Genomic DNA, 19221 nt, shown 5'->3' on the forward strand with positions numbered 1-19221 from the left:
GCCTACCTTACTACTAGTAATTTGAGGCATTTATTAATAACCCTTCCGTACATTTCCCCTGAATCAAGATCAGGTGGTGAGATTGGCATTAAAAATCACCCATATCTGAGATAATGCAGACTGAGATAAAGGCGTTAGATATTCCATCATCCACTGGAGGGTGAAAAGGCACGACAAACACACACCTGCCAACACTGGCAGAGACACAGCAACCCGTGTCCACGTTGGCCAAATCTGTCTAAACCCCCCACTGTTTGACATCTACATTGAGTCATGTCAGTTGCTTCATCTTTATGTTTTTGTCCTGTGTTATTTTTTCTTCTTTCACACATACATGAAGAAATCCCCTTTCCAATTGTTCAGAGATCTTTAATCCATCTTCAGATCGGCTTAATGCAGTGCGGCTCTAATAGGATCGCTGGTATTAACCTCTGGGACAATACCGCCAGCTGTCCCAGAGCCCCCTATTGGCCATGCTGAAGTACAGGGTAAGGGGGTGTGGTGGGGCAGAACGAAGAGAGAGAGAGAGAGAGACAGAAGGAGAGTGTGTTAGTGACTGGAAAGGGTGATGGGCTTTAGTAGTGACCAACGGTGGATTGACAAGTGCTTTTTCTTGGAGGGACCTTCATTATCACCCTTTCTACAAGCTGCTCTACCTCCCTGCTGCTTCTTTCTCTGCATGTTTCTTTTCGCCCCCTCGGAAGGTTTGTGCATTCGGGTGTAAAAGGGTGTTTGTATGGCTGATTGAGTGGGGAGTGGACAGGTCACCATGGCGTTGGGTGCGGTGTGGAGCCGCGTTAAAAATGTGTGCCAACAGAACGGCCTCCTCATCTTGTCAGTCTTGGCCGTGGTTATCGGATGCCTGCTGGGATTCTTCCTGCGCTCCAAACACCTCTCCGAGCAGGTTAGTTTTGGTTTCCCCTACCTGGTGTAACACTTACCAATAACAGTTTCCCTGTCTTCCATGAAATGACCCAACTTTCCTGCCATCTGACACACACTCTGAAAAAAATCTTTTATTTTTCAGAGAGTGTGTTCTTAGATTCTTTATTGGCATCAATGATTGCCTAAAGAACCTTTAACCTTTTCATTGCGCAAAAGGTTCTTTATAGTGGATTATTTTAAGAACTGATTGCTGAATTTTACTTTGGAGAACCAAAAAATGTCCCTCAATGGCTTATCTGAAGAAAAAGAGAGAGAGAGAGAGAGAGAGAGAGAGAGAGAGAGAGAGAGAGAGAGAGAGAGAGAGAGAGAGAGAGAGAGAGAGAGAGAGAGAGAGAGAGAGAGAGAGAGAGAGAGAGAGAGAGAGAGTACACTTTATCTTCATTAGATAATGGCAAAGATGAATAGTATAGCTGAAGAATGACAGCAGTTGAAGATCCGGAAGGTCTGTATTTATTAAATTAAGATGCAAATCATAAAATTACTAGCATGTTTTTAAGCTCTGAATTATAATTTTAATATATATGTGTAGATATATTCCCCAAAATTGCTTCACTGCTTATAAATATTGATTTCTTTTACTTTTGTCCACCAAATCAGTCATGTGGTGCAACCAACATGCAGGAAAAAATAGAAAATAATATCATTACTGTGTGTCAAGGTCAATACCTCTCTTAAAAAATCATATAATTTTTCCGGTTCCAGTTGTAAAATGTCATGTGGTGCAACATCCCAACAACCTGGTATTTGTGAAATAATAATACCTTGAAAATATATCCAGTACATATTTAAAAACTTTTTTTTTAAATCAGTTGTCTCAAGGTCTAGGCTACATGCTTTTTTTTTTACTTTTTTTTTACTTGATGGTTACACCATACTACGTTAACTTTAAATGGATACTTTTGTTGAAAATGCTATAAGTTTTTCACAACCAAATAAAACCAACATAAATACAAAAAGCGCATTACTAAAAACTTGGCAAATGTGTTTTAAACTGAAAAAGATTTTCCTTTACTTTATCACGGACACTCACTATTTGGCATTGATCACTGTCTCAATCCTTGCATATAGCTGTGAGGAGTGACATCTTAATCTTTGATCAATTTTGAGACCCTTAAGAGATCTTAAACTTGACCTAAATAAAATGATACATTTTCTATAAAATTTTACTATATTCTGTCTAGTATTGTCTTTTCATTTCATTAGCCGATTCATTGGTTAAGTGAGATGTGTTCCCTCAAAGCTCTGTCATTATGACACAAGTAAACCAGACATCTAGTTGTCCTGAGGGATCACCAGTCAATCAACTGAACTGTTGAAGCACTATTGCATTGAGGACCTGAAGTTGAAAATCTCATCACATCTTCTCATTCATCTTGAGTTGAACATTTCTCGCTAGTCCCATAAAGAAGTTAATGAACTAGGGTTACCTCATGATCTATAGAAGATACAGTGTTCTTGAAAAAGGTGAAGCTGGAGTTTCAGCGTTACTTTTAATGAAGGAATATAAACAGATTGTTGAGGGCACATTTGCAGTATGTTAAATTGAGTCACTTACGGTACATTCAAGCTATTGCTTTCCAGTATCAACCAAAGGAAGTACAGACATTGAAAAAGCTAGCTTTAGGTCGAGATGAGCGACTGCTTTAACAACCACTTAACTTAACCAACCCATTATCCACAGTAAAAAAAATGATTTTGGCAACTGATTGTTTAATAGTCGCAGTATTTTCGATCAGCCATTACACCAATGTTTAGCAATTAGCCCTGTTTAGATTACGCCACATGGCAGCTTTTTCAGACTTTTCATGGCCCAAGTCAGGAATGCCATTGGCAGATGTAGCGGCTCCATGCCTTGTCAGCATTGATCCTGATGCTGCTGGACAACAGCCCTGATCTAAGCTTCACATGTCCCTGCCCCCTCCTTAATGCAGGCCTTTAAGCGCTTTAACGCCAGCATCATGTCTCTCAGCTTCCTTCAACACAATGTGGTCTTCAATAAGTCTTGCTCTTGCTTAACCCTTGTGTTATGTTGCGGGTCAATTTGACCCGTTTCGATTTTCTAGTTGTTGGAAATACTGGTTAGCCTTTGTTTTTTTTCTTGATATTTTGTGACTTTTTCTCATTTTCTCATGATGAACATGCATGCAAAGTTTCAACATGCTGATGTGTTTTGACATATACAAACAAAATTACTATTACGTTCGTGATGTTCGCGGGTCAATTTGACCCTCACAGGCAGCCATTCAAAAGCAACTGTACAGACACAAAATAAAAACATTTATTTTCTGTATGTCAGGGCACTTCAACTCCAGTTCTAACGTGCAAGTGCATCTAGAAGGTGCTCTAAACACTGTGATTTGAGCTTTTTCAAGTGTGTTTGGTTAGGATTAGAGTTATTTGCAAATTACAGATGAAAATCTTTGTCAGACACAGATAGTAAAATAAGCTCTCATTTCAATATTCAAGATATCTAAAATACCTAGCTTTTAACCTAAACTTTTATGTAGGATTTTCAAAGGCAGCTTCACAGAGCCAAAAAATAAATAAAAAACATTTATTTGATGTATGATTTTGTTATGTGTGGTTTCTCACTTCCCTGTGAGAGAATAATGAAACTAGGGAGCTAGGTCTTAGGAAACTAGGGAAAGTTAACTTAGGAAAATTAAAAAAATTCATTATACAGCAAAATTTTATTGTTCAGTTACGATGTTCAAAGCATAAAAAGTAAAAAAAAAAGTAAAAAAATGTATATGCAAAAATTGGTTTAAAAACATTTTTATAAATCATATTTTCAGATATAATGTTTTTGTAATGTTTGACAAATGTTGATATTAAAAGTTTACACTTTGTATCTAAATCTTTGTTGTTTTTCATAGTGTGATTTTTGAGGAATTGTATTCAATCCAATTAGGGTCCCGGTCCATAAAGGGTGTACACAGAATTCGGACAGTGCACTATAGTTAAGGGCTCTTCTTAAGCAACTTTGCTTCCTTGGGCAGTGCTGTCTCAAAGACATGACTATTATTGGACAATAAACACATTAATATTATAAGAGCAATGTATTTTCATGAACTAAACGATGAAACGAAAGACTATAACATCTAAACAGGCAAACGCAGCATCTCTGGGAAATGCAAAACTTTTGTGAGAGAACGCAAAAGCATTTAAATATAATTTTTCCTCCCATCTCATGTTTTTTTCCATCACCATGTCCCTTTAGGGGCTCCGTATCAACAGAGTATGTGATAGGATATCATTGCAGCATCTGAAATGTTGGTTTGATCTTTCTGAAATGCTTGAGCCCAATGGTTGGAATGAGCTTTCAGAAGTTTCTCACATGATTGCGTTTCCAAACACCAGCATCTGAACGCAAGATAACATGACAGTGATTTATTTGCAAATGTCTTGATGGAGTGAAATGATTGTTATGATTGGACATGTCAAGATGTGTGGAGTACAGCAAGTAATAAGAGCAGAAAGGCTGTACGGTCCCAGTAAAGTAGGGTAAATTGCATTCAGCACTTATTTTTGGGCATATTCGCAAATAAATGACTCAATCAGTTTTTCTTTGTAAATTCACCCCCCTCCCCCTCAGATCTAAAAATAAATAAATAAATAAATAAATAAAATTGCAGAATTGTTTGATTTCAAACCAGAGTATATTAAAGATTCATTTCAATCTGCACAAGACCGTTTAAAGTCAAGGATTGGAGAATATTTCTCGCTCCACTCTGTGGGACTCAACTCTGAACAGTGAATCAAAGCAGATGTTCTGTGTTTTTCTAAAGGAGGTGAAGTACTTCCAGTTCCCTGGGGAGTTGCTGATGCGGATGTTGAAGATGCTCATCCTGCCACTAGTGGTCTCTAGGTAAGAGTTCCTTTTTCCAAGATTTTTCACATGAATAACTTAGCTGTCAGTCACTTCGAATCTGGTACAATCAAGTGAGATAAGCGTCTCCTGTTTCTGAAATGAGATAGCATGAAGTTTGTGTTTAGAATTAGTTTATAATGGTAAACTTTTGTCAAAGATAACAAATATGCCAAACCCAATCGCATAACCATGTCACATGTCAACAACCATATTTACCAAGTGTCAAAAGCCAATAGTGTTACCAGTGTTGCCAATAATAATAATACCAATACCGATACTTCTATTAAATACAAAGAACATTTCTAAAGATGAAATGGACAATTGTATAGTTGAAAGCCATAATTTTAACATTTAATATGCTTAAACAGGCACTTATCACATTAACAAATAATAATTTCAATAGACTAGCAGATCCATTATAATGAATGTTCATTGTTTAGAGCTTCTGTTGCATATTAATTTGAATGCTAAAAAAATAATAAAACCCCCTAGCGATTTACACTTACACCTATATGAGGATAAATATACATTAGTATAAAAAGTCTCAAATCAGGATCAATCTTCCCATTGTATTTACATATGGCAGACGGTTATCCAAAATAACTTACAGTTCATTGCATTCAAGATATCAATTTTTTAACTCCATTTATTCCCTGAGAATTGAACCTATGACCTTGGCGTTGCAAGTGTTATGCTCTACTGTTTAAACTGCAGGAATTTTTTCAAATGTTGACCATATTATTTTCTTATGTGGAACACAAAAAAAGCTATTTTTGCAGGACGTCTGATTTGTTCCATACAATGAAAGAGCACCATAAAGTGACTTGTGCACTACGGTATATTCCAATTCCCCTGAATCCAAACAGGATTGGTGGATACAGAGCAAAATGTAAATGATTATGCACATATGCCCTTTCAAATATGCACTCCTAGAAATAAAGGTTCCAAAAGGGGGTTTCCGATGCAATGCCACAGAAGAACCATTTTTGGTTCCCCAAAGAACCCTTCAGTGAACAGTTCTTGAAATAACTATTTTTTCTTTGTGTGAAGAACTTTTTTTCTAATCCAAAGAACAATGCAATGGATGTTTGAGGTTAATGGAACTATCGATGCCAATAAAGAACCTTTATTTTTAAGAGTGTGGCACCTCTAGACACATAATGCCACGTTTGATGTCATTGTTTCTTAAGTATCTTGTGATGGTATGTTTTGCCCACAATTTCATGTCATCTAAAGGCTTTATTTAGCCAAAACACGCATAGCCCATAAAGAGAGTTGTTTATGTCAGTATGTTTAATGGACAATATTACACGTGGTCCTCAACCTTCTCCTGCAGGGACCCCCAACATGACATGTTTTTGTTTTCACCCTGAATGGCACACCTGATTCAATTAGTCAGCTACACATTAAGCCTTTGAGCCTTTAATTAATTGAATCAGGTGTGCCATTTCAGGGTTAAAACAAAAATATGGCCTGTCAGGGGTCCCTGCCAAGGGGGTAATCCATCGACCGGAAGTTGAAGCCGGCCGGGTACCGCCATCTTGTAGCAGAACTTCACTTGCATTAGCATTTCCATTGACTCCCATTCATTTTGGCGTCACTTTAACAGCGAATAACTTTACATCTGAGGCGATTAAAGACTCCATTTGTCCATTATTTATTTCTAAAGAAACACGACAATGTATAAAGGGCTCCATTACCTTCTATGTTACATTATGGCCCCGTAGATTTTTTTTTTGTAAAAATAGGCTAACGATTGCGTCATAACCACTCGACTCTCTGTCGCGCTGTACAGAAATGACCGTACAGACAGGAGGAGAAGCTCGCAGGCAATCGGGGGGACGTCCCGTCAAGGGAGAAGCCCATAGATAATGAGTTCATAAAAGCAACGGAATACTTACTCCTGCTCACTCACGCCAAAGAACTCTTTGCTCAAGTTCCCCGTCTCTGCAAGATTTACGTTGGCAATTTTCACGCACAGCTACTAGAAGATTTACGTCTGTCAGACAGGTTGCTCACGTCATCAAGCTTAGTTTGAGTCGGTTTGAGTCTGCGTGTCAGGAACGGAAGTGCTCAAAAATCGCTAAAAATGGGCTTCAACTGTCTCAACTGAGTTCCAATGAGATGGCTCTGTCCACTTCTTATACTGTCTATGATCCCTGCAGGAGAGGTTGAGAACCAATTTAGCAGAGGCTACAATTAACAGAAACTTAGGATAGTTCACCCAAAAAATTTAATTCTGTCATTAATTACTCACCCTCACGTTGTTCCAAACCCGTAAGACTTTCATTAATCTTCGGAACACAAATGAAGATATTTTTGATGAAATCTGAGAGCTTTCTATCCCTGGGACTAAATGGATTAGTTTTACGATCTCTTAATGAACTTTTTGAAGCATCAAAGAGTCAGTTGCGTAGCTGTCAATGGAGGGACAGAAATCTCTCGGATTTAATCAAAAAGATCTTCATTTGTGTTTTCCGAAGATGAACGAAAATCGTACGTGTTTGCAATGACATGAGGATAAGTAAATGATGACAGAATTTTCACTATCCCCAACTTTACCCTGTCCATGGTGCAGTCGTCCACATCTTTATACATCAGCATCGGAGTACATATACATAATGTATGAAGAGGCTGAGTTTTAATATTAAAATGCTCTTATTTCAGTGTTGAAAGTGTCAAGAAGGTCAACTTTATAATGCAACTGGACTGTGCACATTTGTTTTAAACACTTACCTAATGTTCTTACTCCATGCATTAAATGCACATGCTTGAAAGAGAGCCGTTTTCTAGCATATTTGCTTTAACTTCTCAGGTAATGTGTGACCCAGTTCAGATGCAGCCAAAATTACAACAATGGTTACAATCCTAGGGACAATTCAGTTGCAAATGGATATTGGTTGGGACCAATATCCCAACTAAATTTTATTTATTTTGACAGTATACATCACTTTCATTGTCAAAAAGTACCTCAGACATTCTGCAAAAAATATGTTGTGTTCCATAGAAGAATGAAATTCATAGAGATTTTTAATAACATGAGAGAGTAAATGATGACTGAAAATTATTTTTTTGGGGGGTGAACTAACCCCCTAAAACATAAAATAAGTGAACGGTGGGTCAACTGCCAGTATAGGTAAGGATTTAACTATTTAAAACTCGCAACCTCAAAGATGGAATAAAACTATCCAAACCAAATGTTTACATGCTGAACGTGCAACTTCTGGTGAAGCAAAGTCTTGAGAGGAAGTTGATCCTCATTCCACACACACACACACTTCTGTCTGGGTCAGTGTTCCAGATGACCAGTGTACACACACACACACACACACACACACTCCAGGGAGTCATTACGTGAGGGTCAGGGTTGTTAATTACCTCTAATCTGAGGAAGCTAAGGACCAACTGCACATGCACAGTAGCCAAGACCCAGGCACTTCCAAATGCAAAATGGCCAATGACTATTTATAAACAAGTTAACGTTGACCTAAATGCTAGAGCTTGAACTGTGGTAAGCGGCAAACCGAATTAAGAATGAAAAGCAGAGTGACATATTTGTAAGAAACTGGTTCTCTTCACATACAACATTGCAGATTCAAGATCCAGTTCTGCCAATGTCACGGCTGGTTTAAAATGAATGAAACTGACATATTTATCAAATGGTATTCTAGGGCTTAGGCCCAAAGCAGGGTCTGTGTACTGTCCTCGTTTCAACGCCATCTGCCTACAGGCAAGAGCGGAAACCAGATTATCTGATGAGCGCACTACAATCAAAGGCAACCGTGCACTTTCTCATTATCCCTGTGTGCATTTCAGTACGAAGCTGATCTTTGATCAATGGCTATGCAGACATGCAACTGTAGGGTCGCAGGACAGTTTCAAAAGGTCACCATATGGCATGCACGTTGTTCTGAATGAAGTTTATAGGATATGACATGTGATGTAGCTCATTGGTCTACTATAGGCAATTAGAGGATAGATGCTTTAAAAAATGTTGGCCTATTGCCTTTGATAACATGGCACTTTCTGAGTCCCAATCAAGTCCAAATCTCAGTTTCCTGTCGATCGGAGTTTACATTTAAATACATAGACTTAATGCAGGACAAATAATCCTCTCAAAAACAAAGTCTGCTTTAAGACATCTTTTCAATTTTCATGTTGGATGCTGATGTCATTGCGCAATGATTGCATATGGACAAAATCAATCGACCTTTTGCAAGATTAAGGCATGTCTTTTTTCAGCTCAGCTGAATCTCATATGGTGGCAGATTGATGAGATCTTTGAGATTGTGCTCCTAAAAGCTGAAATGTGCATGTTGTGTGTGCTTTTTTTCTTTTTCTTTTAATTTTAAAATAGATTCTCAGCAGTGGCATATGGTGGCGAGGAGACAAAATGCTCCCTTTGTGTTTGTTGTTTTTTGATGTGCAATGTAAAGCCACGTTCCAGCAATATTTGATGATTGAATGGGTTTCAGGTTAAATGGGCCCAAACCCAAGGAGCATCAACGCTTTTTTATGCTTTAATTGTCATTTAGGCTTCAAAAATTATATCTACAATAATAATAATTATGAATATTTTGTTTATCTTTAATTTTTACCACAAACTGTTGCTTGGCCATGCACTGTAATGAATTAACAGTTTATTGATCATTAGATCCATCGTTACGGTTGGTGACAGTTAGGTGCAGCTTTTATGTACTTGCTGACAAATGTTTAATTCAGTTTTTTTTAAGTTCATTTTGAATCATTTGTGATCAATGATGATTATTTCATGAGACATTTGCTTCAGTATTTAGTGATTTGCATATCAATCTCATGATTACTTGTCGGTTTTATTTTTGTACAGATTTTTTTAAAACATCTATTTACTAAAACATGTTATAATATAAATATTTTTAAAAAATGTTTTTATTTTAGCTAGTTTCCAGCATCATTTCTCATTTTCATTTAGTTTAATTAAAATAACTAAAACTGAAACTGGCATAAAAATCATTAAAATCTATATTTCTGTCATGACAACACTCTTGGAGTGTTTGGCATGGTAATGGATATCACAATGTTGATATGTTTGGTCTTGGCGTAATAGATCTGCTACGCTGCTGCTGCTGTTATTGCTGTTATTATTGCTGCTGTTTCAGAGCAAGTACAAGACTTGCTCATGCCAATAAACACACGACACGATGCTGTGAGCAAGACATGCTGCTGCTGTACAATATAGCGTACATGAATTACCCATAGCAGATCTATACAGGTGGAGCTGGGGAAGATGGAGGGTTTCTAAAAGCTCACACTGCTAAGGGACTGCTTAACAAATATTTGAAGGTTGAGCAGCGAGCTCATTGGCTACTGATACAGCAGGAACCAATCAGCACCCTATGGAGAATGATGTGATTGCAAGAAGATTGATGACAGAACTTTATATAGACATAATTAAAAAATTAAAAACACTACTAAAATGAAAGAAAAAAAAAAACCTGTAAAAGTACCAAAATAAAAATGGAAAATTGAAAACTAAAACCTGATTCAAAATATTAATAAAAACTATTATAGTATCTAAAAGATACTAAAACAACACTGGATCTGGGAACATTTTCATGGGATTCACCCGCTTGGTTTTGTGCCAGTGTTTACGCTATATGTCTGTGCACATTTTCAACAGGTATTTTGCTTTGTCCTACCTAAGAAATATGGCAACCATGTGACTTCAGTGGGGTCAGGCCAAGGCATATAGACTTTATCTGGACTTTCCCATCTCCAGGCAGGATTAGAGTAATGCTCTTGTCAAACAGAGGTGCTTCACAGAAAGCTCCAGATGGTCTGGAAGTCCTGCTGCCCGCCTATAGCAGAAAAGCATGCAGGGTCAGACAACAAGGAGCTTAAGGCGCATGTACATACACAAATGACATATATGAGTCTTTGCTTGTGCACAACCAACAGTCTGTATACTAAACTATAAAAGGAAATAGGTATATATTATTAGACACAGCACAACACTGTAGACAGAGTGATTCAAGTTCAAATACTGATATTGATTTTCAATATAAGATATAAACAATATATAAATGGTAACAATACATTTTAAAGGTAGGGTAGGCTGGCTTTGAAAGCATTAGATCCCACCCTCCCTTCAGAGCCTCTCCAAAGCCACGACTCCTTCAAAACACATGAACGTGCACAGCAGAGTCGTTAAATTACCTCATGTATCAAAGCACATAACATTACAATAATAATGAACATAAACAATTTAAAGAGATTCAAACCAAATTCATTCATTGAAGCAGATTCATTTCGCCGTTGATATTTTTGCCATTGAAACTTTAATTCGAGTCACAAGCCACTGCTAGTATAACTATAGTATATATATAGTGTAAGCTCCAATACTCGGAAGGATGCCAGATTGACCCCTCTGCTTGGAAAAGGAGGTCCCTTCTAAGCAGGATTGGCCATGGTGCTACAGACAGCAGCTGAACCATTCCCATAGTTCAAAGGAACTATGGCTGGTTCTGCCAGAGTGGTGCCACAAGTAAGACTGAGCATCTGTCCTCCCTGATTCGGCTAATAACCTGAGGGAACAGTACTAACGAAGGGAAGAAGGCATAAAGGCGCAGAAAGGGCCACCTGCGGGCTAATGCATCCTTTTCCTTCGAAAAGAATATCGGCAGCGGGTGTTCGATGCAAAGAGATCCACTTCAGCCTGGAAAAAAATGCTCCAAAGTATCTGGGACAGAATATCTGCTCCCGTATTCATGGAGCCCGACACATGTATTGCTCTTACTGATTTCCCTGTGCCCACAGGAGGAGGTGTTCAGCCTGTCTCCAGTCTGTTCAGCAGACAGGACTTGAGAACCCCCTGGTGATTTCTTTAGGCTACCATTGTCATGTTTTCCGACCAGACCAGGATATGGTGCCCTCTGAGCTCCGGCTGAAATTCCCTGAAGGCCAGGAACACTGCCATCATTTCTAGGCAGTTGGTAGGTTGATGTGCCAGTTTGATATTGGCTCTGTCCAAGACCCAAAGGCCGGCCTGCCATTGCACAGTTCGCCCCAACCTGTCTTGGACGCGTCTGTCACGACTACCTTCCTTCAGAAAACCAAGCCCAGTACCACTCTCATCTGATACAGATGGGGTGATTTCCAGGGGACCAGGGCTCTGGCGCAACCGTGGGTCACCCAAATATGGCCCCTTGCCCCACTCTCGAGGTGGGACGCTGGCCTTCAATTAGTATTGTAGTGGCCACACGTGGCCCAGTAGCTTCTGAAATGTTTTTAAGGGGAGGTTGCTCCCTTTCTTGAATGCCAATTTGAATCACGCAGAATTTTACGGCGTAATCCAGGCATGCATTTGAAATTAATCGAATACTGCCCCACAGGAACGCACTGTTTTGGCTGGGGGACAGCGAGCTCTTGCTCAAGTTGATCCTGAACCCCAGGCTTTCTAGATGGCTGAGGAGCAGAGATCTGTGCGCGGACAGTTCCTCCTTCGATTGGGCTAAAAGCAACCAATCGTCAAGGTAATTCAGGACACAAACCCCTTTTTGCCTCAGAGGGGAGAGAGCTGCAACCACACATTTCATAAAAGTCAGAACAGTCCGAATGGTAGGACTGTATATTGGTAAGCCACCCCCTCGAATGTGAATCTCAAGAACAGTCTGTGATGGGGAGCTATCTGGATATGAAAGTATGCGTCTTTCAGATCCACTGATAAAAAACAATCCCCTGGGCAGATCTGCGAGAGGATTTGTTTCAAAGTTAACATTCTGAACGGCTGTCCTATCAGAGCACGGTTCAGACATCACAAGCCGAGGGACTGCCCTGAGGCCGCCTTCCTTCTTGGGGATGAGGAAGTAGCGGCTGTTAAAGCCTGAATCGCTGTAGGGTGCAGGGACCTTCTCTACTGCACCCTTTTCTAGCAGAACCTGTACTTCGGCTCAGAGGATGTGAGCGTCGGCATCCAAGACTGAAGTGTGAGTCACACCCCTAAAGAGGGGGTCTAAGGGCGAATTGGAGCGAGCCACCTTTTAAAGCGACCATGTGTTCATCTATAATGATAATAATAATAGATTTTATTTGTAATGCACCTTACATTTAGAGCAAATCTCAAGGTGCTACAGTTAAGATCATAAAAGCATGGTACAAAATAGACGTAGTAGTTAAAAGTCAAAAGTTCTCCTAAAAAGAAATGTTTTTAGTCCTTTTTTAAAAGTCTCGATAGTTTGAGGTGCCCTCAGATGGTCAGGGAGGACATTCCAGATCCGAGGAGCGGCAGAACAGAAACCCCGATCACCCATGGTGCTGAGGCTGAGCTTTGTCTTGGGGAGAAGGAGACGGTTTGACTTTGTTGAACGGAGGGATCGGGTTGTAGTTAGAGGTGTGAGTAGTTTCCATAGATGCACTGGTGGGTAAGAAGGGAGATCTTATATTCAATCCTGGCGGAAACAGGAAGCCAGTGAAGTGAATGGAGAATGGGTGTGATGTGGTCGTATTTTCGCACTCTCATCAGGATCCTTGCAGCACTATTTTGAACATACTGCAGTCTCTGCAGGCTTTTGTTAGGGATCCCGATGAGAAGTGCATTACAGTAATCCAGTCTGGAGGAGACAAAGGTGTGGACAAGTTTTTCAGCATCTGCTAAGGTGAGTGTAGGACGTAGTTTTGCGATATTTCTGAGATGATAAAAGGAAATCTTGCAGACGTTTTTGATATGGGTTTCGAATGTGAGTTGTGGGTCCAATCTTACACCAAGATTGGTGACAGTTGTGGAGAGAGGAATTTCATGACCAGAGATAGTTATGGAGGAAGACTGGGTTTGATGTAAATGGTAAATGGACTGCATTTATATAGCGCTTTCACAGACCCAATGGCCACCAAAGCGCTTTACAATTTGCCTCACATTCACCCATTCATACACCGACGGCGGTGTCAGCCACACAAGGCGCCATCCAGCTCGTCGGGAGCAGCTGGGGTTAGGTGTCTTGCTCATGGACACCTCGACACTTGGTCAGGTGGAACCGGGGATTGAACCACCAACCTTCCGGTTTGTAGACAATCTACATGAACCACTGAGCCGCTGCCGCCCCTGAGCCACTGAGCCACTGATGTTTAACTGGAGGAAGTTGTGTTTCATCCACACCTTTATCTCCTCCAAACAGGCGGTGAGTGTTGCAGACGGAAGTGATGTTGGTGAAATTGCAGTGGTGTTTGTTTCCGATTTTAAGTACAGTTGTGTATCATCCGCATAGCAGTAAAATGAGACTCCATAGCGGCTAATGACATGGCCGAGAGGGATGATGTAAGTGATGAAGAGGATAGGGCCAAGAACTGACCCTTGGAGGACCCCGCAGGTGACTGTGAGTTGCCGGGACCTTGCACTTCCAAGTGAAATGTACTCTGTTCTGTTAGTGAGGTATGATTTAAACCAGTTAAGAGCAGTGTCAGTGATTCCAGTGGTTTGGTGTAGACGATTTAGGAATATGCCATGGTCCACTCCCGACCCCCTATTCAGTTCTGGGTGTTGGGAGGTGAACACATGGTTGCTTTAAAGGGTGGTCCGGCCTTGGCAGGACTTAGTCCTCTCCCCTTGTGGCCAAAGCATCAGTGACTGCTTGGGCTGCTACAAAATGGGAAGCGCTTAGCTGTGCGGAAGCGCTGCTACACCTCGGGTTCCACCTTGGGCTGGGGCTGAGCGGGCGCAGGAGCTGGCTTGGTGTGCTGCTGAGTCAATGACGACTTAGGGCAACTAGAAGCAGTAGAAGAGCTCGCCTACTTTAGTAGGAAGTGGCGCAAAACCTGCAATGCCTTCTAGGCCGCCGTGAAAGGCTCATCAAAGCTGTACAGAATCGAATAGGATGGGAGGGAGAGACGGGAATGACAAAAACCCCTAAAAGAATGACAGAGTCAGTGATGGCAACATCGATTTTAAGCTTTGCCTGTTTCTTTCAGCTATCTCTGGAGGTACATGATACTACATTATGTCTTTTTTTGTGTCATCTTTCCACTTGATGTTTGAACAATGACTGTTCCCAAAAACCTGAAAGACTGAGCCCTGGTTAAGCCCATCAGAGTGAGTTGGGCTGTTTTCTGAACTTTCTGAAAACTAAGATTGTCATTAAGGGACAGTGATGTTGGTGTTACAAACAAATAAATGAATAACAGAAAAATAATGTAAATAAATATATTTAATTTTAACACAAATATTCAATATTTAACGTACAATATTTAAACAATGCTTTGTATGCCTTTTTGGTTGCATTTCTTTCTTTTCTTCATGTTAATTATTTTACTCAATGTCAGACTGACATCTGATGGTCTTGTTTGTGTACATAAATACAGTATTTCAGCATGATCAATTAAAAAAATTCAATCAATTAGCGACTGCAATATTTTGGGTGTGGGTATTTTAGATGTATGGCATTTGAAAGAATTTGCAAATAGTTGTTTTTTTTAAAATCATCTCTGCATTCAACAGAGAGTAATTTGATGTATTCCCATCACCAACATTGTTTTTCTCTCCTCAGTTTGATGTCTGGCTTGGCAGCACTGGATGCTAAATGTTCCAGTCGACTCGGCATCATGACAATTTCTTATTATCTGTGGACGACCTTTGTGGCTGTGGTGGTGGGCATCGTCATGGTCATCATCATCCACCCGGGTGGAGCTGCCCAGAAGGAGGACTCAGAGGACAGCGGGAAGCCCATCATGAGCTCTGCTGATGCGCTACTGGACCTTATCCGGTAAGCCTGTGCTATTGTGTGTCTGTGTATCAACACTAAAAGACAACAACAACAACATTATGGTATTTTCCATAAAATCTATGATTAAGTAGAGGAAACCAGTTTGAGAAGTTTAATTTTCCTAGCTTTCATGTCAGTCAAATTACCTTTACCTAATCAGGTATTAGAAACATCCATACATCACATCTGCCTATTGTATATTTGCTGAATATGCTAAGGTAAATATTGCATAGGCTTCAGTTAACTATGTAAAGAAATATGCTGTTATTTCTCTCATGTTTTCAGTGATCGAAAATAAAGGGTTCCAGATGCATGCACCTGCTGAGGCTTTGAACTGTCTGTTAAACCTTATGAGTAAAGCTCATGATAAGCCAGTTAGTGTTTGCTTGAGTAAATGAGCATGAAGATTGCCCCAGTGAAATTGTGTCACTGTTCCAATTAGTCAGTGGAACAGTTAGTCAGGAACTTTTCACAAACAGGTACTGTGTCAAAAAGGACTACAGAAAACGTCTCGGTTACTGATGTAACCCTCGTTCCCCGAAGGAGGGAACGGGAGACGTGACGTCGACGTGACGACGTTAGGGGATCACTTCAGGGAGCCCTATCAACTTCGAGTATCTAAGAACAAGCCAATGAACGTTGGCGTGCGTGAACGCGTCACGCACCCCCGCCCCGCAGTGCGGGTATAAAACAGGAAGCGGGCGCGAGCACCCACCGTTTTTCACTGAGGAGCTGAGTTTAATGACGGCCGTACAGCAATGGTCAGCAACTGTGGCGGCGGGACGTCACGTCTCCCGTTCCCTCCTTCGGGGAACAAGGGTTACATCAGTAACCGAGACGTTCCCCTTCAGTCGCTCACGTTCGACGTGACGTCGACGTGACGACGTTAGGGGATCCCATGGAAAACGCCACCGGTTGCTGCCACATCCAGTGCCCTACGCAAGACTCTCAGACCCCCAAAGCTGGGGCGGAAGACCTGCGTAGAGGGAGAACCTGCTGTTCCACATACCCACACAGTGAACTCTTGAATAACACTGGAGCCACATCCTGCCCGAAGGGAGGTACCATGTGGAGAATACACATATGGACTGGCCGGTTGGGGCAGTGCAACATATGGAATTTCACTGGGGTGGCTCCACCTAAGGAGGGCGAGGCTACACCAGACAGTGACAGCAGAGCGAGCTCTGCCAAGGGAAAGACACGGGCTCACCGCAGGGAGCTGATCGTGGAAAAATACTCATATGGGATCGCCGCAGGGATCACACATACGGAACCCAGCCTAGTACAAGTTACACAAGCATACGAGCACTAGGCCTGGCGTCGGACGCTCCGCAACGTCCAACTGCCGAAGGGGTGTGGAGGAACTCACAGGGTTCACCTGGGTGGGGAACTCGACTGGAGCAAAAGAGCGCACGTATCCGCTCCGGAGAGGGGAGTGGCGCAGCAAGCCGACACTAGAGCGGGAACTTCGGTGTTACCGGCTGGTTGAAGCGAGCACACAGGAAGAAACCGGCTCAACACGTAGGCTATAGAACCTAGCGAACGTGTTAGGTGTCGCCCAATCCGCAGCTCTACAGATATCTGTCAGCGAGGCGCCGTGTGCTAGCGCCCAAGAAGAAGCGACACTCCTAGTGGAGTGGGCTCTCAACCCGGGCGGGCAAGGCACGCCTTGGGCTTCGTAAGCCAAGGCGATGGCATCCACTATCCAGTGGGCCATCCTCTGCTTGGAGACAGCCTTCCCCTTCTGCTAGCCTCCGTAACAGATGAAGAGCTGGTCTGAGGTCCTGAGGCTTTGCGTTCTGTCCACGTACAAACGCAGAGCGCGGACGGGACAGAGAAAAGCCAGGGCTGGGTCTGCCTCCTCCAAAGGCAGCGCTTGCAGGTTCACCACCTGGTCCCGGAAGGGAGTGGTAGGAACCTTGGGCACGTATCCGGGCCGAGGTCTCAGGATCACGTGAGAGTTATCCGGGCCGAATTCCAGGCACGATTCGTCGACCGAAAATGCATGTAGGTCCCCTACCCTCTTGATAGAGGCCAATGCAACCAGGAGAACTGTCTAACAGGACAAGATTTTTAACTCAGCTGATTGCAGAGGCTCAAAGGGTGGTCCCTGAAGTGCCGAAAGGACCAGAGACAAATCCCAAGAGGGTATAGAGAGTGGGCGAGGATGATTCAGTCTCCTCGCTCCCCTCAGGAACCTAACGATCAGGTCGTGCTTCCCCAAGGACTTACCATCAACAGCATCGTGATGTGCGGCAATAGCGGCAACATACACTTTAAGGGTGGAGGGAGACAGCCTTCGCTCCAACCCATCTTGCAGGAAGGAAAGCACGGCTCTGATCGAGCATGATCGGGGGTTCTCCTCATGAGAAGAACACCATTCAACGAATAGGTTCCACTTCAATGCATAGAGGCGCCTCGTAGAGGGGGCTCTAGCGGAAGTGATGGTGTCAACTACCGCTGGGGGTAGGTCACCTAGAACCTCCGCGTCCCGTCCAGGGACCAGACATGGAGCTTCCAGAGGTCTGGACGCGGGTGCCACAGGGTGCCCCGTCTCTGAGAGAGCAGGTCCTCTCTCAGAGGGATGTGCCAGGGAGGGGCTGTCGCGAGGAGCACTAGTTCCGGAAACCAGGTCCGGTTGGGCCAATACGGCGCAACTAACAAGACCTGCTCCTCGTCCTCCCTGACTTTGCACAAGGTCTGTGCCAGAAGGCTCACTGGGGGAAACGCATACTTGCGAAGACCCCGGGGCCAGCTGTGTGCCAGAGCATCCGTGCCGAGGGTCCCCTCGGTCAGGGAATAGAACAACTGGCAGTGAGACGTGTCCGGGGCGGCAAACAGATCTATCTGTGCGGTCCTGAAGCGCCTGAAAATCAGCTGGACCACCTGGGGTTGGAGTCGCTATTCTCCCGGTAGCACCTGCTGCCGTGAGAGCTCGTCGGCTGCACGGTTGAGCAGGCCCGGAATGTAAACGGCACGAAGCGACCTCAGATGCTTCTGACTCCAAAGGAGGAGATGGCGGGCGAGTTGTGACATGCGGCGGGAGCGTAGACCACCCTGACGGTTGATGTACGCAACGGTCGCAGTGTTGTCCGTACGGACCAGTACATGCTTGCCTAGTAACGACGTTTTGAAGCGGCCCAGCGCAAGATGTACTGCTAACAACTCGAGGCAGTTGATGTGCCAATGCAGTTGAGGCCCCGTCCACAGACCTGAAGCTGCATGCCCGTTGTACGTGGCCCCCCAGCTGGTGATAGAGGCATCCGTGGAGACCACAGAGTGCCTGGACACTTGTTCTAGGGGAACACCTGCCCGCAGGAACGAAGGGTCCGACCACAAGCTGAGAGTTTGGCGACAGTGCGGGGTTACTGGAACCCGGCACGAGCCGCTCTGCCACGCCCATCTCGGGACTTGATCGTGAAGCCAGTGTTGGAGCGGTCTCATATGAAGCAATCCGAGCGGCGTTACCGCGGCTGCAGATGCCATATGCCCCAGGAGCCTCTGAAACAGTTTCAGTGGTGCCGCTGTTCTGCGTCTGAGCGTACTCACGCAGTTCAACACTGACTGGACGCGGGCCTCGGTGAGATGCGCTGTCATGTTGATCGAGTCCAACTCCATACCGAGAAAAGAGATCCTCTGCCCGGGGGTGAGTTTGCTCTTCTCCCAGTTGACCCG

The 19221-nt window shown here is 42.9% G+C and overlaps 1 protein-coding gene across 1 annotated transcript in view; it reads left to right on the forward strand.

Annotated features, from left to right (window-relative positions):
- Nucleotides 1-506: 506 nt before the first annotated feature.
- Nucleotides 507-19221, forward strand: part of slc1a7a (solute carrier family 1 member 7a) — a 35153-nt gene continuing 16438 nt past the window's right edge. Inside the window, exons 1-3 of the mRNA XM_056263643.1 lie at nt 507-904; nt 4734-4813; nt 15331-15546. Coding sequence (XP_056119618.1) covers nt 770-904; nt 4734-4813; nt 15331-15546 — 431 coding nt within the window. The 5' untranslated portion in view covers nt 507-769. The remainder of the gene's footprint in view (nt 905-4733; nt 4814-15330; nt 15547-19221) is intronic.

The sequence above is a fragment of the Rhinichthys klamathensis genome, unplaced genomic scaffold (assembly GCF_029890125.1).
Source record: "Rhinichthys klamathensis goyatoka isolate OS25496 unplaced genomic scaffold, OSU_Roscu_1.1 h1tg000011l_1, whole genome shotgun sequence".
In the NCBI taxonomy this organism is placed as follows: domain Eukaryota; kingdom Metazoa; phylum Chordata; class Actinopteri; order Cypriniformes; family Leuciscidae; genus Rhinichthys; species Rhinichthys klamathensis.